The sequence below is a fragment of the Leptopilina heterotoma genome, unplaced genomic scaffold (assembly GCF_015476425.1).
Source record: "Leptopilina heterotoma isolate Lh14 unplaced genomic scaffold, ASM1547642v1 Lhet_286, whole genome shotgun sequence".
NCBI lineage: Eukaryota > Metazoa > Arthropoda > Insecta > Hymenoptera > Figitidae > Leptopilina > Leptopilina heterotoma.
In genome coordinates, this window is record NW_025110993.1 from 120,743 (window position 1) to 144,780 (window position 24,038).

The following is a 24,038-nucleotide window of genomic DNA, read 5'->3' on the forward strand; positions in this document are numbered from 1 at the left end:
TTTGCTTTCCATCTTGCTATAAATGGATAAAATGGAATTGCACGTTAAAGGATTAAATCAGAAAGCGACTGCATTTTTTCACATCAAGTTCCACTAATTTCCGTATGTAGCACAAACTACATATGATATTAAATACATTAAAAGTAGTTTACAAATGCAATGAAAAGAACAGTTGTTGAACAAACACCAAACAAACAGTTTGGATAATAAACACAGTTTTTTTCATAATCCTGATTCTTTTTTTAAACATTTAATCAGGAATAATGCATTTTTCCGCTGATTTAAAGGCTGCATTTAAAACGCTTCATTAGCAGCTCACTGAGTCTAGCGGAACTGTGGATTATGCATCTCTCATTTGCCTTGGAATATGGCTGCGATTTGGTGAGACTGAGGGCACGTGCTAGATTACAGCTTACTTTTACTCCCTACGCTTCATTATACACTTTTTCCCTTTCATACCTTTTTTTCATGTACTTATTATTCATGCTAAGCAAGGTCAGGGAACCTTTATTAAAAGTGCTTTATAGTGCTTTTTTACAACCCTTATCATTCTTACCAAGTTGCTCGTAAAAAAGATAGCATTTCTTTTTTCGCTGATAAAATTTTATCGTTTATGCTTTTACTAAATTTCAAAATGCTTGATACATTTTTTCGGAAAATGCACCACTTTTTTTTATTAAAGTTCGGTGGAATACATTTTTCCAAAATTGGCTAATAAGGTTTGTTGCTTTTGCTTCAGAGTTTATGGGGTTTCATATAAGATACGATCCACGCACACAATTGCGTCCGATTAAACGAAATGGATCTATTATAATAGAGACGATAATTGCTCGGGTCAGCAGTAGCTGACAATGCAAACCCCTGAGCTTTTAGGTTTATTGGAACATCAGGAATTGACTCGACTCACAACTCTCTTATCTTCTTTACATACTCAACAAATTTCAGATCTTTGACCCTATAATTCGAAATTAAGACCGACGATTCCAATGTTTATTTTTCTAATATTTATTCTAATGTTTACAGGCTTTGCTCTCATCTACATCTTTAAATCGATTCAATTATTTTCAATATCTACTATTTTCATAAAATTTCTTTTCATGAATAATAAAAATTTCTTAGAAATTCAATTATTTAAATTAGAATTTGCATAAAATTAGTCGAAAGAAATGAATTATTTAAAAATGTTTATAAAATTCTTCGCAAGAATTAAATTATTTTTATAAAAATTTAAATTCTTTCATGAATAATAAAATTCGTAGCAGAAATTCAATTTATTAGCAGGATAAGAAAAAAGTAAATATTTTTGATGAAAATTATGAAAAAGTGAGGAAAATAAAATATGTAATAGAATTTTTGTCAGTTATGTGAAGAGTCTAAAACGAGTTTTTTTCATCGTCAAGTTTAATTTTTCAATAGCTACTTTTTGCTACTTTTTTAAAATTAATAATCGAGTGCAAAGTCTGTTTTAATTATGGAAAATTGACTACTTAGTGCTTGAATTGACGATATATATTATGAAGTTTGCTTTCGGGTTATGTTAAAATATACAATATATATTATACATTGAAGCCGGTGGAAAATCCAATTCTGTCTAGAAGGTGATAAGAATCTCTAGATATTCCCAGAGCCATTCGTGCGAACAGAGCTTAAATGAGATTTAAACGATTCGAGGGAAGCTATTCAGTGCAGTTCTCGTACAGACTGTCACACTAGAGATAAGCACACGTTATAGATGACTCCTGTATCGATGCAGTTTCCACTCGAGCGCGATAAGATTGTCTGATTCTAGATTATGTTCTTGTTAGGAATACAATAACAACCTTCGTTTACTAGTGCAATTAAAATATTTCATTATCTTCAGCCATAAACGAAACAAACATTTCAGACAAATATTTTTAACGAATTGTTTAGTTTCAACTTTTTTAACAAGAGAAATATAGGTAATATAGTGAAATCTTCATTTAAGTGACGGGGAGGTTAGTCAGAAATGACAGTAGTTTTAAAACTATATTTTTGATGAAAAGGGTACATTTACGCTTTATGTGTGATGTGTGTGTGTGTGACTTATCTCGACCAATAAAAAAGAAATATTCAACTTGACTATGGCGCTTGGAGTGGAAAACGACCTTATAAAGGATCATGCATATGCAATATGCAATGCTGGTTTCGTCTCAGCAGATATTGTTATTCGCTGTATATATACGTCTACATTTCCTGGGGGAATACTTATGCTGACGCTTATACGCGAACTGCCTTTAGGGATTATTGCTCTGCTTCTCCATTCAGCCACGACAACTGGCGGATGCATCCTGCAAACACCAATTTTCCCATAAGGAAAATACAATTGGCAACACATTCCACACTTAAGACCTTTAGCCATTTGAAATTGCTTTTAACTATTGGAACCACGAAAACTAAACGTAGAATACCCAGAAATAGCAAGAGTCTGTCCAATTTCTACAAATACCTATTTTCCCCCTATTTTCTAGAGAAATAGTCTCCAAACAACAACTATAAATTAATGGTTTAGAATTCTTACTATTAAGTTACATTCGCTTTTGCCAATTGTCTCTTTGAGTTTCTAATAATTTTAAGAGTGAATCAGAATATTCTTTAGTGTCAGGAAAAAAGTAAAAAATTTGTCTGGGAAATCAGGGAAAAAGAAAATAAAATTTTTTGTGTCAATCCTGATTGCTGACGCGTTAGTTTATGCACCGGTGCATTATATAAATGAATTAAGCCTCTACAAATAATCGAAGAAAACTTTTATACTCGACATCATCTCCGCCAGAGATCGTTTCGTTATCCCGGCATTCTTGAATAATCGGAAATCACAAATTATATGTCGGAAACTTGTTTCCTGGATGTATCTGTTTTGCTACTTCTGCAGTGAGAGGGAAAATAATTTTCTCTCAAGTTTATATGTAAAGAATAAAAGTTTAAAGTTTTTATCCCTTGTCCACAGTGGACAAGGGAACAATATTCTCAAGAAATATATCGAGAGATATCATTCGGGATGTTTCTTTCGCAGATGTTCTCGATATTTTGTGGTCTCGCAGTTTTATAAAAGATTTATTGAAAATCACTGGCGAAGCAAGTCTTCTACATCGACAGTCAGGGAATTTAAAAGCGGGTGACATTTATTTGCATCCTCGTTCATGTCAAGTTTTATCATTGAAATCGAATTTCTCTCGTGTGCAAAAAACACTTGTATGCAGCAGTCCCTCAGTTTCCGCGCGCGGACTTGGGTGTTACTTGAAATGCGCAAAGAGTCGCAATCTTTCATGCTGTACTGAATTCTCTTTGCTTAGTCATGTGCGAGATGAGAGAGCTAAAGGCTAAATTTTCCCAAGCAATGACAAAATAAAAAGAATACTATACCGTTGAATATTCATTTCTTGAACCTTTGTTAAGTTCTATTCCTCTGCTTTTTATATTTGCCGCACGAAGTATTTATTTATTTCTTCGAAATTCCGTTATAGTTGAGAAAGTTTTCATTTTTGTCACGTCTGGGGTTGTATTTCTTTTGGAAATTTAATTTGTGGGGAGGGAATAAATCGAATCTTGTTGATAATTAGCCATAAGCTCTGGTTTCTCTCCAGTTATGTAACAAGTGGAAATTGTGGCCCAATTAGTGCAATTATGTTTCTCTGATTTGATATTAAATCTTATAAGTCCTTATCAAAGTATAACAATTTTTGTCTAGATAATTAAATGCAGGCTTCACACTTATCTACTAAAACCTACTATTTACTACTTTTTTCACGTCATGCTACTATTTGGGTACTTTTTTAGATTTCAGCCACAAAAAGCTACTATTTTTGTTTTTTAGCATTTCCACTACTTTAAATTCGCCAATACTAACAATCAAAAAACTATTCTCAAAAATTATAATCAAATTCTTTAAAACGATTCAATTATCGTTTTTTCTATCGTCAAGTTTAATTTTTCGATAGCTATACTTTTCTTAGTTTGAAAGCAACTTTTTGCTACTTTTTTTAAAATTAATTATCGAATACAAAGTCTGTAAATGCTGAAATCCGCAAATAATAATAAGCCTTCGTTTCGAAAGTTGAAAAAATGTTTCCAATTACTTTTTATTTCTAAACCACAGAATAATTTAACAAAAAATGGTAACAAAAGCCATAGGAAAATAATAGTTATTGATAAATTTCACCATTCTCTTTTTGTCTATTGTTTAATTATTTGTATTCAGAGTAAAATATTGAAAAGGAAAAAATTTTCATTTAACAAAAAACAAGAGTCGATTGTGTATATGGACATAAGCCAGCTTTAGATTACTCGGAAAATACGGTTACATGTTTATAGAAATAAAAATACAGAACAAACAAACCAAACAAAATACAGAATACATGTTTATGTACATAACGAATATCATGAGTTTTATGAAAAAACAACGTGAATTGTAATAAAAACCCTTTCTCACTGATACAATGTTGCATTCAAAATTTTACCTACACAATATAAGGGGGAATATTCAGAGGGCTTGCGTTGCACCAGGCAATTTTGCATGCGAAGAGTTTCTCTCTGCTTATATGGGACGAGCATTATTGCATTGCGAATATGACTGAAATTCATTTCTCTCTCTCTCTCTCTCTCTTTCTCTTTTTTCCCTTTTCTTGGATTCCTTTTTAGACATGTAGTTGATTAATTTTCTATTTCATAAAAGCTTCAAACTTCTACTCTTTTTAATGGAAAAGAATCTGTTTTGTATAATTATGTATAGTATACGGATAGTGAATTTTTTGTTAGCAGTTCTTTTTTTGTTTGACAAATGTAGTTTTTATTATTTCTTTATTCTCCCCCATTAGGAAGACTACGAGAAGAATCATTAAAGTACAATACAATTTATTATTTATAAAATTCTAAAGTTGAATAACAATCAAATAATCAAATAATAAAAGATAATCATTTAACAAAATTTTGATGATACAACAGAAAGTGTGTGCCTATTAAATTATGAGTGAAAATAGAGTTCACTATGATTTAATGATAATGTGTGGAATAACATCAATTTTGTTTCGTTTTTATTTATTAATTTTCTTCTTAATTAATGTTGATGGTATAAAGCCAATAAAATTTTAATTGGATTCAATGAGAATTATATGCATGCTGATCTATTGCAATTTCCGTTTGATTAAGTCATTAAATCACATAATGGATAATGGATTGTTGTTATTCTGTACTGTAAATTACTGTAAGTTACTGGCTTTACTACGCCTGCTACTGTCTTTTTACGTTTTTCCCAAAATTCTTCGTTTCATTTTCTTTTTAGTGCCATATTGTACTCAATAAATTTTAATTCTTGTTTGCGTTTTCTCTAAAATTCTCCAATTTATATCGTACAATTTACGAACTTTTAATTCTTTTTGAATCAAATTACGGACTTTTACGGACTTTTCCGGGATTTACGGACCTAGTTCGTGCCCTGTCATTTTTAACTTATGATTAAACGTCAATACCAAAGTAACTAAGTTACTTTAGTACTGACATGACTCAGCTTGCAGCTTTCATGATTTTTGCATAAAAGAAATTGTAAAAAGAAGGCACATATTGTTGAATAGAATATGAAAATTCGCGATTCTTTTCCACATAAGGATACACATTTAGGTTTTATCGTCTTTTCTTATGCTGTATTTCTTTTTATTCTCAAGTGGAAACAACTGCCGTACAACATGAATATCTGGGTGTTTGATCAACATAAAATACCCACTCTCGAATTTTTCCTTCGCTCAAAGAACAAAGACGTCAAAAGAAGTCAATAGTTCTTCATGAGGTCTTTTGTCGAAGAGCACCTTTTTCTCTCACCCAATCTAGCAGAAAAAGAGCTTTCCTCTTTCTCAAGCTTCCACTCGCCCTCCCCCCTCTCTCTTTTTTTCAACCCCTTTAAACATTGAAGAGTTCTTTTCACTTTGAAAAGTTAAGATACAAACGCTTCAGAAATTCCATCGCATAATTTTTATTTTATAATAATAATTATAACTTCTTAGATACTCATTCAATGGTCTTATACTAAAATCTCCAATTATTTTTTGTTTATAACTTATAGAGTTTATTATTTAAAATTTCAAAGTGTGCAAAAAAAGTTTTCTCTTTGTTTCTTGAAAAACTCTTCTCGCGAAGAAAGGATTTACAGTTTAAAAGTTACTTGAACTTTTTAATAATCTTTAAAGAGTGAATTTTTCGTGACATTTAATGGAAAAAGAAGGTGGATTTAAAAGTATATAAGAAGGTAAATTGAAATTTTTTTTTTTTATTTGATATTATTGTTAAAAGATAGTTTGCAAAGACCAGATGCGGTAAATTTGAAGATAATGAAGTTTGTGTTGTGGTTGGTAATGACAATGGCGAGATTTATGGAAAATATTCTTAATAACTTTTGAAAGCAATTACACGGTTGATGATTATTTTTTAAACAATAGTAATGGAAGCAATTTACACTCAATTACTGTGTCCATAATAAGTTTTAAACAATAATAATGAAACCAATTTACACTCTATTACATGGTGGTAGTGCGACTTCTCAAACTAAGTAGTGTGCCAAGCTGAACTAAATTCTACAAACTAATCGAGAATTATTGCTGACGCGTTGCCACAAGTCAGAGAATTCAGGGAAAACTCAGTGATTTTTACTGGAAGAAAGGAAATTTTTAGAATTTATAAGAAAATTCTGAATTTTTGTTTGCCTCTACCATACGAATTCTAAAAGAAAGCCTTCAATTTTTTCTATTTCTAATAGATAATAATAATTTCCTTTTCAATAACTTAATTCTTGAAGAACTATCGCAAAATTGTTACTTAATAAACCCAAAAGTTGTAAATACGAAGGTGAATCAAAAGTGGTTAAAATTATAAAAAGAAGAAGGTTCTAAGCATTCTTGGGGTCAGTTTGGTTGCAACTATGAACATAAAAATTCATTTGAGCAGTTGGAAAGTGGTAGCTTTGGAATTGTGGAAGGAGACTTGTCTCATTTCAAGTGGAATGCTAGCTCCGTAAATCCCGTAAAAGTCCGTAACTTTGCTTGAAGTGCGTAAAAGTCCGTTTTTTAAAAAAAGGTCCGTAATTTCATTTAAAAAGGACGAAAAGTTCGTAAATCGTACGATATAATTTGAAGAATTTTAGAGAAATTACAAATGATTGCAGAAATTCAATCATTTTCAAAAGTCATCAAATTCTTCACAGAAATTCAATTATGTTCCAAAATTTTTAAAAATTCTCATCAAAATTTCAATAATTTTTATAGAAATAATTAAATTCTTCTCCGAAATTCAATTATTTTCAAAAATTTTGGTAAATAAAATTGTTGTCAAAATTTCAATTATTTTCAAAAATTTTCCTCAATTCATCTCAAATTTTATAAACATACAGAAAATTTTACAGAAAAAAGGGTATTTTTATTTTTTTTATTTCAAAGGGTTTTTTTTGTTAAAAACTTTCTCAACTATGGTGATACTAAGAGCACCCTAAGAGGGTGCAAAGAAGTGAAACAGGAAATAAAAAGAATAAATGGTATTGTAACCATTTTTATATATAGTTGTGGAATACGAAACAACTTGTAGAATGGGAAGGTAATTAAACACGCACGAGTTGCTGTTGCAAAGCGGCAAGAAAAATCCTTACGAAGTTAGGAGACTCGGTAGACAGTACCCCAGAAGTTCTTAATTAATCCTATTAATTAGATACACGGTCGCTCGCGCAACTGACAAGGTTTGCGCCCATGTAATTCTCAAAGCAACTAAGGTTTTGATACATTACCAAACTTTCATTTTTCCCCCATATATACATGATTAAAGTATCTTCCATCTCGATAAATTACCCAAAATACTTTGATAATTCCCTGACAAGATAATAAAATATTATTATTAGCGTCACGCACCAACCTCCCTTATATTTCCAGGCGTGATAAAATATTCGATAAATTATTTTTTTATGAATTTGTAGCACTTAATAGAATAGCTAGATAAATTTTTCCTAAAACTATCATTTAAGTTTTTTTAATTTTCGAAATAAAAAGACAGATTTAATTAAATTTCCCAGCAAGCTTATTTATGCGGGTAAGTTGATTTATGAAAAAGGAAAAATGACATGTTGACATTGAGGAAAATTTGAAAATTATCCAAGTTAAATGAAATTTCCACACAGCAAAAAAAGGGAATGAAAGGAGAGGGAGAAAGAGTCTTTTCGCTTAATTAAACTCCAAAGTTAAAGTTTAAAGTGTTTGAATGAAAGTTTTACAATTGCAGAGAAAGAGAAAAGGGATGACACAAGTGACGCGCGGGTTTGCGAATATGAAAAAAAGAGTAATTCCACGAAAGAGTCAGAAATCGGAAAGGGAATTAAATTATAATTATATCGTTCAACAGGATTGAAAATTTCAATTATCCCATCCAGACGAAATATTCCATCACCATTTTAAAATTTACTTTTAAAACAGTACTAAAATTTACCATCTCCATAATAGTAACCAATGCACCTCTTTTCTACTCAAACCATAAAAATCTTCTTTAACAAAAAAAAGAAAAAAAAACCTAAGAATATTGTCGCATATTCGTCGACGTCTAGCATGAGGCTTTTCATACCTCACATTCGATTTGAAAGAACTGAGTAAGCAACAATATGGAGGTCAGAGAGGATATAGAAAATTTATTTTCTACGGTTTCGCTGAAAAACGACCAGCAACAAAACGTAAAGGTTTCTCTGAATGAAACATTGAAAAGGAACGGGAGAAACTTTTTTCACTTTATACAAGTTTCATACAAACTTCAGGGAAATAGTAGATGACTACTTCAATCGATTGGAGGCACAAATTGAACGGACAACCAAGACACAAGCTATAAGGGGTTTTGTGAATTTCAGAAACTATTCGATGGACAGTCTGCTACTACGCCACTAACAATATAAGTTTTCGTTTAATTAATCAAAAGCATATCACTATTAATTAATTTAATCCCCTTGTACCTTTCAAAGTTATTGAAAATTGACTTTTAGAAATTATTATTATCATTATTTATAATTAGAGATGTGAAATAACTGAGCATAAAAGAAAAATGTTGAAATTATTTGAAAAGAAATATTAAAATAATGTGAAATATTGAATGTTTGAATAAATTAGCTTAAACGAAATGGAGACAGTAAACAAATTAATGCAAAAAAATCGGAAGCATAAATTCATCGACCTTGTTAATTAACATAAGGCAATGAACTTTAACACCTCCTTTAGTCAATGGTATCAAATCATAAATCATTAGTGAAAAAAACAGAAATAGCCACGACAAATATTCTTTTTTATAAGCCTAATAATTACTGCATCAAATTTTAGATTTTAAATAGGTACAAAGTTGATTTTTTCTCTAATTTTACCTCACTAGAAAAACTATTATGATCTATTATCTAACTATCGAAAAACTATTACGAACTAGAAAATTTGAAAACATGATTTTTTTTATAACAATTGTTTCCATAAGGACAATATTTTTAAAATAATTTTATAAAAGAAAAGATTAAAATATTTAGAATAGAATATTTGAAAAACAATTTTCAAGAATTAACACTTCTCATAAGTAATGAATCGTATTTTTTTACTTTTATTAACGACTGCTAATAAAAAATGTCAGTTATACTATCTTGTTAATATTATAAAACATTTGTACAAATAAACCTTACGTAACAATCTTGTCGTAACAGTCTTGTTGTTCCTAGTTGTTTAAGACTCGTTACTTGAAAATTGTTTCGCAAATAAAAATATTTTTTCAATCTTGAAACGAATTTTGACAATCCTAAATAATAATTTATCTAGCTTTGAGAACTTTAGATATTTTTAAACTGAAAAAAAAGAAAAAAGAACAATGTTTTAAAATTATTTTGTCTTTTTCCGTTGAGGATTTTATTACCATCGATATTGTCTTTCTGAATGATCCGAAATGTCAATACTTTGAGGCTCAATTTATTTTTACTATTTGAGATTATATTTCCCTTTTTTTAGGCTATTTTCTTTCTATAGGAAACTTTTGTTCCATGTTACTCGACACCTTGTGCTTTGTTTTTCTTTTTGATTTTTTTACTTTATTGCATTTTCCAAAGATGACTTTTGACACTAATGGTGTCGTCCATAAATTACGCAAGGCTTTTAGGGGGTCCAAAAAAATGTCTTATACGAATCAAATTTATGGAAGGCCCTCAATTAACAAAAATGAATAATATTTTGTTTCCATTAAGAAATCTGCAAATAATTTCAATAAACTAATTTCAATTTTTAGGACCTAAATTCCAAAATTGGGACTTTGAGGAATATAAAAAATTACCGCACACAATATAATGGAGAATCTCTCTGTGTGAGAGAAAGGAGCTCAAGAGAGTACATGCTGCATTTCGAGATAGTCAAAGTTGAGGACAAAAGATGCACATATAAGGATCAGGGATGCAAATCGGAGAATAGCTGATTACTAAGGAACAAGACGAAGTAAGTTATTACGTGCACATACAAAGCTCTCGAGAATTTGGTGCCGAGAGAGTTTATATAGACACGAGGGTATTATATACACGTTTTCGGATGAGATGAACGATGGACGGAAGCGAGGAAGCCTAGCTTCAAAAGCAAATTAGATCTTGTAGACGCCGTCACGATCAGATCCTGATCTTCCCCGGAACATGGGACAAAAGCTCTAAATTGAATTTTCAAATTGAATTCCACTCAATTGCAATCTAATTCTTTCGTCTACTTGTAAAAAAACAAAACTCCCCTCTCACTCCTCTTTTCTTTTTGTTTACTCTCAAAGTTCCAAAATCAGAGATCACAGTAATTTTTTCATGTAATATCAGGTAAAAAAGGGAACTTTGTTTAAAAAAAAGGAATTTTTAAATATTCAGTAAAATTTATTGTATTATAGCTTATAAAATTTATTTTTAATTTTTATTTTACTTTTTCTTTTAACTTCAGTATTTTTAAATCAAATTATTTTTTCTTCAACTTTTTCTGTTAATTATCGATATTTTTTTATAATCTGTCACTTTCTTTAAATTTTTAATTAAAATTTTTATTCCAATGTTACTTTTGTTCTAAAATTACATGAATTTTACGAAATACGAAGTAAATTTCAGAAAAAAATTAGTATAACTATAACATGGGACTTGGAAATATTTCTTTCAAAAATATTAAAATTTAATAATTAAAAATTATTTCCAAAATAACTTTTACTATTTTAAAAGACACATTTTTTATAAAAATACGAAAAATTTATTTCAAAAATACTAAAATTTACTCTAAAAATAAAAATTTAACTAACTGTGATCCCTGACAAATTTACTAAAAAAAGTTGTAATTTTTGTTTTTACTCCCCTCCCTCCCTCCTCTTTTCTTTTTCTATTTCTCCTAAAAATTCCAAAATTTACTAAAAAGATTTAAATTTTTGTTTTTACTTGAAAAAATAATAGGACAACTTTGATATGTATGAAAATTAATTAAAACAAATGTAAAAATCAAGGAAACATGTAAAATGGGACATCTGTAAAATTGGTTCATAAACTACTCATAATGAAAGTAGCGTAGAATAGTGTTTATGTTTCTACACTGGTAACTGTACTTAACAAGTTCGAAACTCGGTAAGATTTTTTTTTTCTTCTACTGTTCATAAATAACTTTTTATACATGCTTTAATAAATTAAATATTATATTGTACTATTTACTAATTACTAATTACTAATGACTAATTACTATTTACTAAATACTAGAAATAAACTTTCCTTATTGTAAAATAGAATATTGTATTAAAATATACTTAATTTAGTGTATAACTTGACGTATTTCAATTATTAAAAAATAATTTTCGCTTCAATTTATTTATTAATTGAGTAATAAATTTCATAGCCCTTTCCAATGGGATTACACTTCATTAGCAATTATAATTTATTCAAAACGGATAATTAAAAATTTTTTAATTAGCACATCCGTTGATAAAATTGTAAATAATTGACGAACTATATTTACTATCACTATAATTTATGATTTCTTTATCAATAATCAAAAATAATTTTATCATTCTCTTTCTCTCTAGATCATTAATTCTATAAAAGAAACTACTTAATTTAAAAGTGCGCAAATTACAAGGTTTTTACCACTGAAACTTGTTTCTTTTTTCAGTTGGTTTTTTCAAAAATTTAAAAACTTGTGGATAAGAAAAAAAACGTTTTTTTTAATTAAACTGAATCCAGAAGTAAAGCAAGTAATTAAATGCATCTGGCGAAATTAAAAACATAAACAACTTTCTAAAAAGAAAAATCTTATCTTTACCGGCGGATAAAAATAATTAATCGTTAACTCAATTGTTTCATTCTACAAAAGTTCAAACTTCCTTGATTACTTTAGCAGCATTTTAATTATTAATAAGAGAAATTTTTTAAAATATTTGTATTGCAAGGAGCAAGGTTGCCATTATTCAGACCCATTTTTAAATTCTAAATATAATGTTTCTTTTGTGTTTATATTTTAAAATTTTTAATTGTAATTAATATAATTATACATTTTCATTTTGGAAATTAAATCAGAAGATAAAAAACTTAGAATCGAGATTTAAAATTTATAAACGGGAATTTTATTTTAATCCTACACGAACAAAAGAAAAAGAAACCCGTTTGTTCACCTTTCCTGACGTTGTCTGATTGTGAACAAGTATTGGTTGTAAACAGAAAGCACGCATCTAACGCGTGCACATCAGGGTCTGGTTATAAATAGAAGGTGGGTTCCCTAAAGCTGTGCAATAAAGAGAAAAAAAATAACACACTCACTCCTCCACGTGAAATTATCAATAAGAGAATTGAATCAAGGTTAAATTAATTTCACTAAATTTTCGTTCAAGCAAAAATAAAAGTTTACAATCACCCAGAGTAATTAAGTTGCGAAAAAAATCCTCTTGGAAAAAATTGCACTGATAATAATTTTAAAATAATTTTTAAAAAAATAAATTATTACCTAATTAAGGTAATTTTAAAATAAAGTAGAAAACAAAGAAAACAAAAATAGAAATAAAAGAGAAACAAAAATAGAATTAAAAAACAATTGAGTTTGAGGAATAGACATTCAACCATAACAATGAAATGCAATTTTCTCCAAAGTAGCTATATAAATTATAAGGAATCAATAAAGTCTTGAGAGAAATAAATTCTAACCTAACGAAGTAAAAAAATATAAATGTCACTGACCTTTTCAAGACACTCCTGACCAATTGCCCTGGGGTCTACCTGCACCTCGAGAATCACCGAGTTGGCCTGACTAATGAGACACCACATTTTTTTATTTTTATTTCCTCTTTTCCGAATTCAAATTTTCCTCAAGATGTCAAAAAAAAAAAATCTAATTTCCTCTCTTGGTTCCTTGGTAATGCATGAAAAAGCCCTCGAGCATTTAATTACTTGAAAAAAAACCAAAACCAAAACACACGTCACAACACGGTATACGATTTTAATTTCGACTAGACTCTTGTCTCCGGAATCGCGGATGGTCGGCGACCGGCTTTACCTGACGTGCTTCTTGTCATAACAAATTAAATAAACAATTGACCTCGGAATAATGTCACTTCGCGAAATCCCGCAACCTCCTTTTCGTAATACGACAAAGACAATGACAACAATCGCGAACTTGTGCTCGTAAAAACAAAACGTGTCGCGTCGACTTCCATTTCTCGATGCGGAATGGCATGAACTGTTCTCTCTCTCCGTTACTAGAATTAGTTCGCCAAATTGAATAACCTTTCTTCCCTACATCAAATGGCGCTAGTGCTCCTAACCTCTACTCTCTCTCTCTCTTTGTATATATACATGCACTTGTGTATTTCCGTATAAACACACGACGACACTGCCTTTCAAATGTATTTTCCAGTATAAAGAATAGTAGATTACATTTTCCATGTGTTGGAATGAAAATACACCTGTACATACCAGCTGATTTGAATTCTACAACCACCGCCATGTTGTTTTCTAATGTCACTCCATTAACAGCGAATCAGAAACGATAAATACTCTTCTGTCCAATCAGAACGTTTATTGCAGTTTTCGCGCGCAAAGGGCGGGAACTTGAATTCAAATTTGAAATATTGTGCGTTCTCTTTTCTTTTAAGTTAAATCAAGGTGGTGCTTATTTACAATGATATTTGTTATTTAAAGTTACAATTGAACAAATTTTAAATAATTGAAATTTAGTAAAGTTTTTTCAAAATAATTGAATTGTTTAGAAAATTTTTAAAAATAATCAAGTTTTTGAAAAATTATAATTATAAATACGAAAAAATATGTTTTTTCCAACATTTCAATTCTTTTTTTTTCAATTTTACAAAAATTAAGATAAAAACATTCTAGGAAGTAGTTTTTTAAAAATACTGTTTTTCAATTTTTTGAAAATAATTGAATAATTTAAAAAAAGTAATAAATTTCTTAAAAAAATTTTCATTAAAAATATTGAAATTGAATTTTTTCTTCAAATCTTTAATAATAATTCTAAAAAACTACATTTTTTGAAAATTTCAATCAAATTATTCTTGTAAATATTTTAATTTTTGGAAATATTTGATTAAAGCAATTGAAAATAATCGATTTTTAAATAAGTTTAAGTAAGTTTATACCATTTTGTACATACCAGAAAATTGTCGAGGGTTGTCAGCATCATTGATTACGATTGATCTTCCAATTTGTCGGAATGAAGGTTGGAAGGGTATTAATATACTACTATTGTAGCAAACATCCAAATTACGGGGAACTACACACACCTGTCAACAATTCATTTTTTATTAAAGTTTCTGGTTACGAATTTACTGTCAAGTTTATAGAAAAAATTTAAATTTTATAGCAATACACTCAAATATATGTTAACACGCACAGTGAAGAAAGGTAGCTAATCAGAAAATTCTAGGTTATGTTTGCAATTTTTAGAATAAAAAAAACAATAAAGTTCAACTCCTAATATAAAAAAACTGATGTTTAAGTTTAAAAATAATTACTAAAAACTATAATAATAAAACCAAAAAGTTTTTCTGCATATATCAAAATTGAGACAAAAAACGAATCAAAAGTATTGCTCGCAACATTTTTGATTCGTTTTTTGTCTCAATTTTGATATCTGCAGAAAAACACTGAAGATAAAAATAAGACAAACATAACCTTAAAATTCTTCGCTTCTTATGTACCTTTCTTCAGTGTGCATCGAATTTCTAAAAATCGGCCGTTTTTTTAAATGCAAGGGGATTTCCTGTCTATCGCTGATTCTTTTTCTACATTTTTTCTACTCATCGATTCGCTAATATCTACTTTTTCTAAACCTCTCACTCTCAATATAAATAAAAAAAATTTGTTTTTCCTTTTTTGTTTCGGTTTTATTTTGAACACTAATACTGTACACAGATTCAATCCTCGGAAATACAGCAGATACACATGAGGTAGAGTCTACGGGCTTATTTTGCACATAACAAAGCAATTAAGTGCGATAACAATTAAAAAAAAAGAAATTAAAAAAACTGGTACATCGTCGCGAGGTTCACAAAATTGGGAGCTGCGTGAACCCCGAAAGGTTGTACACATAATTATATAATAAAAATTTGTCCTCGATGTTAGATGAAGATTATTAATAATAATGCGGGAAACGACACCTATATAATACGATACATTTACTAATATAATACGATTTTACTAAAAACCACCACCGTAAAATTATATATATATTAGATTTTAATATCTAGCATTAATATATACTCTCAAAGCCAAACTAAGAGGCAGTTTTTTTTCTTGACAACGAACAGTGCATAAACATTATTCACTGTGTTTTTTTTTAATATATATAACAATATTATGTAATTGCATAACGTCTAAAGCAAATTCTCAAACTGTTTATTTTTTCTCTCTTTAATAAGCTCTAAAAACTTGAAACAGGATTAAGAATTTATATACTTATTGTCCTGAAAAACTATGGAATTAATAACTGCAAAACGAATTGTAGTTTGAGTATCGGCAAAAAACTAATTAACACTTGTTATATTTTAACTTTTTTTACGATGAGAGATAAGTCTAGAGATATGATATTTCAGGGGGTATATAATATTTAATGTACATTTATATTGTACTTATAGACTTTTTTGTATTATATATATATATTTTTTTATATTTATGTATATATTTTTTTAGGGGGTATTTATATGTTATTCTTAGGCCTTGTGTGTTTAAGCATCAGCGCGATAATTCTTGTGCAGCTCGGGCTTGATATCGTAAACCAATCCCAAGATTTCCATCATTACCTGAAGACATTTTTTTTTATTAATAATAAATTACTTGTGATTCTTGTGATTTAGAAAAATGATATTTTCTTTATTATTTTTATAAATGTAATGATTTTTTTCTTAAGAAGGAAAAACAAAATTCATTGGCAAAAAAAATTCAAACAATCATTGATAAATTAATTATCAATTAACTATTATGATAAATATTATAATAATTAATTAATAATTAATAAAAGTTGGGTAATAAATTTTCATTGAGATATTTGTGGCTCTTTAGAAATCAAGTTTCCTGATATTTTCCTTTTTCCTTACAATTTACTGACGCTAAAATTATTTTTCCTAACGAAATTTTTTTAACAGGGAAAAGAGTAAAATTTAAATTATTTTCTACAATTTTTAACTAAACTTTATCTCTAAATCAACTATTTTAAATAATTTTCAAAAATTTATTCCAGAATTGAATTATTTAAATACAAAAACACAATTTTTTATAATTGTAACTGTCCATGTTTTTTCTTAAATTATTAAGTTATTATATTATTAATAATATTAATAATTTAATATTTTCAAAAAAAAAAATTTATTGTAATTGAAAACACGGAATTATTGATAATTCAATTATTTTTTAAATTTGCAATTAATATTTTTCAGAATTTGATTTTCATCAAAATTATAACAAAATACTTGAAAAAATTAATTATTTTCAATTAGATTTTACTAAATTTCCAATTCGCAAAACGATTTGTATTATATTTAAAAAAATTTAATTATCTGGAAAAATGATTAAAAAATAATTGAAAGATTTGTTTATAGTTATTTTTCGAACTATGAAAATCGAAATAAGTTGCATTTTATACTAATATTTGCAATATTTGGAAGAAAAGTCGCAATTTTTGAAAATAAGTAAAAAAAAAGTCAATTCTCTTAATATCCCTGACAAAAAATTTTTTTCCTGATATTTTCCTGACAAAAATTTTATATTTCTGACGTCGAAGAGTGATTTTTAATATTATATTAAAAATCAACAAGTGACGTAACCTAAAAACTATGTTCGAGTCACGCATTTCTGTTTTCACTACATAGAATGGAAAATACTCTCTACTAATTATAATTTCATTCTAAAATCATTATAGACGCATTAAAACAAGAATAAATCAAGTAAAAAGATAGAAAATTTGATGTTAAATTACAAAAAATCCGGTTAAAAATAAAGGAAAATTCTGTAAAAAATTCTCGTTAAACGCATCAAAAATCACATTTTTTTACATATTTCGAAAAGAAAATAAGGATAAAAGATGAATAAAATACTAATTTGTTTCTATTTTCATAATTTTGACTTACCAAATCACTTGAAAATATACTTTATGAGCTTTATGACTTTATTTCTTCGAAAATTTAATGAACACAAAGAGACATAACCTCAAAATCGGTACATTATTCATACACATATTTCTTTACTGTAAACTTGTGAATCCACTCCAATAATTATGTAATCGTTTTCAAAAAACCTTTAAATATTCGAATAATAGTAGAAAAACGTTTACAACATGTTTTTTTTAATAAAAAAAAACCAACTGTGCCTAGCGTCGACAATCCAAAATCGTCATTCTCGTCGATTCACAGATCAATGCAGGGTTGGGTAGATAAAAAATCGAGCATAATGCTTTAAGGTTCTTTTACAATATGTCTCAAATAAAAGTTCATTCATATTTTTCTATTAGTTAATGTTATATAAAGATGAGTTCTTATTTTTAATAGGAATATTAAAAGCATTAAAAATATCCAAGAATAAAAATCAAATTATTTAATTTACCGAGTATTTACAGTCCTCACGTCAGGTAATAAAATAAGTGAATGAAGTAAATTCACAACTTTTGATACAAATAAAGGTTAATTCAGAATTTATCAACTATTATTGGGCATTTTAATAATTTCAAAGGTTTATTCACAATTTTTTAATTAGCTTTTTGCATTTAATAATCATAAAGGTTCATTCAATTTTGTAATTAACTTTTGACGCTTTTGGCAATTAATAATCATAAAGGTTCATTCAGAATTTTTCAATTATGTTTTGACGCTTTTGGCATTTGATAAATTCACATTTGTTTAATTCTTTAATTATTGTTTTTTATTATTGTTTTGGCGTTTTTGGCATTTAATAATCATAAAGGTCCATTCACAATTGTTTTAAATTAGCTTTTTGCGCTATTGGCATTTAATAATCTTAAAGGTGCATTCACAATTTTTTAAATTAGCTTTTTGCGCTATTGGCATTTAATAATCATAAATGTCCATTCACAATTGTGTTTAATTAGCTTTTTGCGATTTGCGCTATTGATTTGGCATTTAATCATCATAAAGATTAATTCATAATTTTTTAAATTGTCAATCGCTATGTAAAAAAATCATTTTTCACTAAATTCGACACAAATATCTCAATGTTATTCACAGAAAATTCAATGTCCTTGAAAAATTTTCTACAGTAAATTAATTTATTGACAAAAAAAAATGAAATATAAAGTAATTTCAATAAAAATGGAATAAAATAATAAAGAATTTATTTTAATATTATACTTACGGCTGGCTTGTGTACAGATATTTTTGTATTCATCTCCTCGATCTTCATCATTGTATCTGCATCAATGCGAGCAGCAACATCCTCTTTTGAGCCCATGTGCTAATTAATTAAATTATTTTAATTTTTTTCTATTTTCATTCAAAAATAATTTAAAATTAAAAAAAAATTTTTAAATTATTAAAAACTTTATTTTTAAATAAATGTAAAGAAAATATAATTGCAAAAATTGAATTATTTATAGGTATTTAAATTTAAACAAAATTTATTTTTTAAAATTGTAATTTTCAGAAATTGGCAAAAATATAATTGCTTACTTTGGCCTCGAATTCACGGAATTGCTTTTCTCGCTCTTCCCTGTATTTTTCGATCTCATCATGAGCCTCTTTTTTGGCTTGTTTAAGACGCTGGGCCTTGCCTTAAAAAAATAATTACATTACTTCTTGTATGAAGATTTAATTTTTACCAAAATTACAATAATAGCAAAAAAACAATAAAATATTTTTAAAAAATTTCCGAAGAAAACTTATTTAATGGAAGTTAAAAATTGAAAATATAATTATTTATTGTTTATCTCTATATTTGTTTAATTACATTGACCCACCCTTTTTTTAAAACAAACAGTAACTTCAAAATTGCCCACGTGGTGTCACGAGATTACACTCTCTATTCACGTAATATCACCATAGGCGTAAAGTAAAAAAAAATCAATAGAATTATATAGGTTTCTGAATAATCAATGGAGAAGGAAATAATTCCACGAAAATGCTTTACCAACATTTTCAGGAACAGGGTCAACTATATTTCGGTACAAAAAGACTTATTTACACACCATTTTTGCCGAACACACAGACATTATATGAAAAAATAACTTTGAAAAATGCAAAAAAAACGTATTTTTTAATAAATATAATAATTCTCTCTTCTTGTGTATCATAAAAAAGAAAAAACACTACTTACGTTTACGAGCCTCGGAAACTTTTTCGGCTGCTCGCTTTTCAGCAGCTAAAAGCTGTTGAATTCCTTGCGTTTGACTTGCCATCTTAACGATGGAGCCTGCGATGTAATAATGAAGAAAATCACTAATCTATGTCAAAATGCAGCAGCAAGTAAGCAGGAAAAATTCCACACACAAACACACAGACACAAAACACTAAGGAATCAGAATCACTAATCGATCATATGACTCGGCGATGTTTCCTCTGTTCGCCTTTTTTCACGACGTGGCGCTGCAATCGACCACGTGGTCTCACGTGAGCGCCACTGCCTACTTTTTGAATTTTCCCGCCATTTTACATTTTCTTTTTGCAATCAAGAAAAAAGGAAAATAAAAAATTAATTTTTAAATATTAATCAATATTTACAATTGTAGAAAGTAAATGCAGATTCCTGTAATCTTTTTTAAATAAAAAACAATTTTTCAGGTCTAAATAATAAAAAAAATGTATAAAAAAAATAAAATGTAAAAATAAAAGTAAAAAAAAAATGCTGATTATTATTATTAATTTAAACAATTTTCTTTTCAATATTGTAAAAATAAAGTATTAAAAAAAATTAATTAACAATTAGAACATTTTTATTTATTTATTTTAATTTAATTGTTTAACATAATTTTATTTTATTTATTTTCTTACTTTCTTGTAAGAATTTTAAATTTTAAATGAATTTTAAATGTAAATATTTCAAAATAATTAAATTCTTTCGAGGAATTCTATTAAAATTGTTTTGAAAAGAATTGAATTTCTGCAAAAAATTTTACTATTTATAAAAATAATTGAATTCTTGCTATGAATTATATTAAAATTTTTAAAAATACAAACAATAATAATTGAATCTTTAAAATTTTTGATTATGAAATTATTTAAAATTTATAAATTAAAAATTGAAAAATTAGAAATTAAAGCAAAAATACGAAAAGTACAAAATAATATATATTTCAATGTTTATTGATTTTTAGTAATTATTTTCATCAATTATTATTAATTTATTTATTAACTAGATTTATTCTAAATATTTTAATTGTATAAAATATCAAATATTTGATAAAAAATATCCATAAAGAAAAAAAATAAAGAAACCTTTATTTACTAACTTTTAAACTAAACGATTTCCCTGAATATTTATTCTATTATTCAACATTATTTTCTCCTGTCGTTTCTTCTCCTCCTTAAATGCTTCTGCATTTGCCTTACGTTCAATTCGTCGTTCCTTTCGATATTCTTTTAATGCTTTTTTCCTCTCCTTTCTCTCCTCTGGTGTCTCGTCCTTTGGTCTTACACTCAATTCACTAACAATTGATCTCATTGTTTCAGCAATAGATTGCGCTCCACTTCTTTCATCACGATCATTATTAATTCGATCGAATTGCGCTAAATTTTTCGCCGTTAATTTACCACCAGGACCATCTAATACATCTTTTGGTATTCCAGTTTTGGAATTAATTTTTATTTTACCCAATTTTTCACCGCGAGGCTCGACAATTATCTTTGGATGATTGTAAATATTACTGTAAGTTGTTAAAACACTTTCGCAATCCCATTTTTCATTCTCTGAATTATTGACAACAATTTTTACATTATTTGTCGTCTCATCGTCATCGGAATTTGAATTCTCGTCGTCGTCGTTTATTTTCATTCTTTCTTTTATTAATTTCGCTATGTCCTTTGACTCGCTTTCCTTTAAATAAGAAAAATAATAGTATTAGTTTATTTTAGTAGTTTTATTTATTTAGTTTTATTATTATTTTAGTTAATTACAAAATTTAACTAATTTCAAAAAAATTTGAATTATTCACATTTTTCAAAAATCCAAGTTTTTTAAAATTTCTTATAAAATTCATTCAAAATTCTATTTTTATAAAGTTTTAAATTAAAACCTTTTGAAGGTTTTACCTTTACGAAGGTTATAAACGCATTTTTTTTAAAATTCAATTAATTTCTAAATATTTAAGTAAAATAAATCGATTAAATAATTTATAAGTAATAATGATTGTAATTTTAAAAAATGGTTTGAAAGATTGAAAATTTAGAAATTACCTGTTGTTTTTGTTCGTTTTTGAATTTTTCCACGTGTCTCAATAAAAGATCCATATCAGGATCGCAATTACCGTCGATTTCTTCGCCTTCGAGTGCGCCAATTTCACTGTCATCATACTCGGCATACATCTTTGTTAAAATTAAAAAGAAATAGTCAGTAATAAATATTAAAATAAACCTTAAATATACCTAATGATTTAAGAAGCAAAATTAATTTGCATTTTAATTTAATATTTCAAAGTAATGAACTTGCTCTTTAATTTAATATTTCAAAGTAATTAATTTGCTTCTTGATTTAATTCCAAATAAGTGAATTTCCACCTTTTCGAATCGATCATCGAGCAATGTAAGTTGATTGTTACGTCTCATGACACTACTGCTCATCGAATATTCAGTGAAACGTGATCTTGTCTCCTCATCTCTGAATGTAAATTGTCCACCATGGAGACTACCGACTTCATCTCCTTCTTCATCGGAAATCTCCATATGACCGCACGAATCATCATCATCCTCCTCATCCTCATCATAATCCTCCTCATCTTCATCATATTCGCCATCTTAAAAATTAAAAGCAAAAAAATAAATTTCTTTTCCAATTATTGACAATAAAAAAGATTTTCTAATTAATTATTTTGTTCCCAATTTTACCTTCTTCGGGAATTTCACCCTCTTTCAAAGCACCACCAGCCAATGCAATGAAATCTTCCTCAAAATCACAATCAGAATCCTCGGGATTATCATGATTGTAATCGTCTTCAAATGTTGCGACAATATCAGGATCTAAATCTAATTGAAGACCCTTTGGAATTGCACGATTTAATAAACCAATTTTCTCCTCTTCGGCAGATTCAAATATTTTTGCAGGTAAATTAAATTTTGTTTTATCAATTTCCTTCTTTGTTGAACTATTACTGTTTTCAATTCTTTCCCATTCGGTTGATTGTTTCTCGCTACTGCGTAAATGTTGCATATAATCGTAATCATCATCGAAAAGAATTCCATATTTTTCCTGTTCCTCCTTACGTTTGTCGGCGTCTTTTTTCAAATGTTTCGCCGCTTGAGTATCGACGAGAGGACGTAATATACGTAGTGGAGCATCATCGTCGGCAATTAAAGGATCTCTCTGCGAGCGATGCACCAATTGAAATGTCACCGAATTCTTTTTATCGATAAATTTCTTTGACTTTCCCTTCGGCTGTAACAATAATAATATTAATTTCATTCTAAAGTTAATTCTAATGATTCTAATTTCTAAATCTAAATAATTCATTTCATTTAACGTTTAAAAAATCTAAATCTACGTCGTTAAAAATTAAGTGTTTGGATGATACATATGCAAGAAAAAAATACTCTTTCATTAAATATTTTAATAATTTTGCTTGTAAAGTAAGTAGATATAAATAAATTCGATATATTTTCATCATAATAAAAATAATTAACAAAAAATAACGTAACCTCTAAAGAATGAAATATGTTTATTTGTTTACTTACCATGTTTATGTTCTATGAATATATAATTTCATATATTTCTTCAAAAAAACTAAAGAAAAATTGTTATATTCAACAAAGCACTGTACAATATTGTTTAGATTTGTTTTTTAATTCACCTTTCATTTAATTTTAACAAAAAAGAACGAACCAAAGAACACATGTGAGTCAGTGGTTCTCATTGGGGTGCTACTCTCTGTACCAAAAACATAAGTTCGAATGCTCATTATGCCGAATTTACAATTTAGAAATGACCAGATACGCGAATCCTCAATAACCTAAATTGTATATTGAATGAAATTCAAAAGTAGGGAATAATCATTTGATATATTCTGCATATGGAGAATATTATTTTAAACTAATTCTTTTTTTCCACAATTTGAAATTATTGCAATTTTTATTTTTGGAATTTCCACTTTACCTACATTTTAATAGATCGAAACGTAAAATATCAGAATTGACATTTAATTGAAATATGATGGAGAATAAATATATATTCACTGAATAAAAAGATTAAATAATTATTAAATGTTTGAATTTAATAAAAACATATTGTTCAAAAGTTACAGTGCGAATTGTACAGAATATATATTAATAAGAAATATAATTTGGCAGAATGTCGATTCGATCGATTTTATATTTGCAAGAAATTCAATTTGACAGAA

The 24,038-nt window shown here is 27.8% G+C and overlaps 3 protein-coding genes across 3 annotated transcripts in view; all 3 read right to left on the reverse strand.

The window, feature by feature from the left end:
• Positions 1–13,765, reverse strand: part of LOC122504257 (E3 ubiquitin-protein ligase MYLIP) — an 82,378-nt gene extending 68,613 nt beyond the window's left edge. The window contains exon 1 of the mRNA XM_043615271.1: positions 13,217–13,765. Within this exon, the coding sequence (XP_043471206.1) occupies positions 13,217–13,303 (87 nt within the window). The 5' untranslated portion in view covers positions 13,304–13,765. The remainder of the gene's footprint in view (positions 1–13,216) is intronic.
• A 1,591-nt stretch (positions 13,766–15,356) lies between these two features.
• On the reverse strand, positions 15,357–20,044 carry LOC122504258 (V-type proton ATPase subunit G). The gene is made up of 4 exons (XM_043615272.1): positions 19,811–20,044; positions 19,168–19,268; positions 18,854–18,952; positions 15,357–16,293 (listed from the first exon to the last, which is right to left on the reverse strand). Exons 1-4 carry the CDS (start codon positions 19,890–19,892, stop codon positions 16,219–16,221), a joined length of 357 nt encoding a protein of 118 aa, XP_043471207.1. The 5' UTR covers positions 19,893–20,044; the 3' UTR covers positions 15,357–16,218.
• A 779-nt stretch (positions 20,045–20,823) lies between these two features.
• Positions 20,824–23,541, reverse strand: LOC122504259 (protein LTV1 homolog). Its single transcript, XM_043615273.1, has 5 exons — positions 23,377–23,541; positions 22,534–23,080; positions 22,207–22,442; positions 21,886–22,014; positions 20,824–21,526 (listed from the first exon to the last, which is right to left on the reverse strand). Exons 1-5 carry the CDS (start codon positions 23,377–23,379, stop codon positions 20,945–20,947), a joined length of 1,497 nt encoding a protein of 498 aa, XP_043471208.1. The 5' UTR covers positions 23,380–23,541; the 3' UTR covers positions 20,824–20,944.
• Positions 23,542–24,038: the final 497 nt, after the last annotated feature.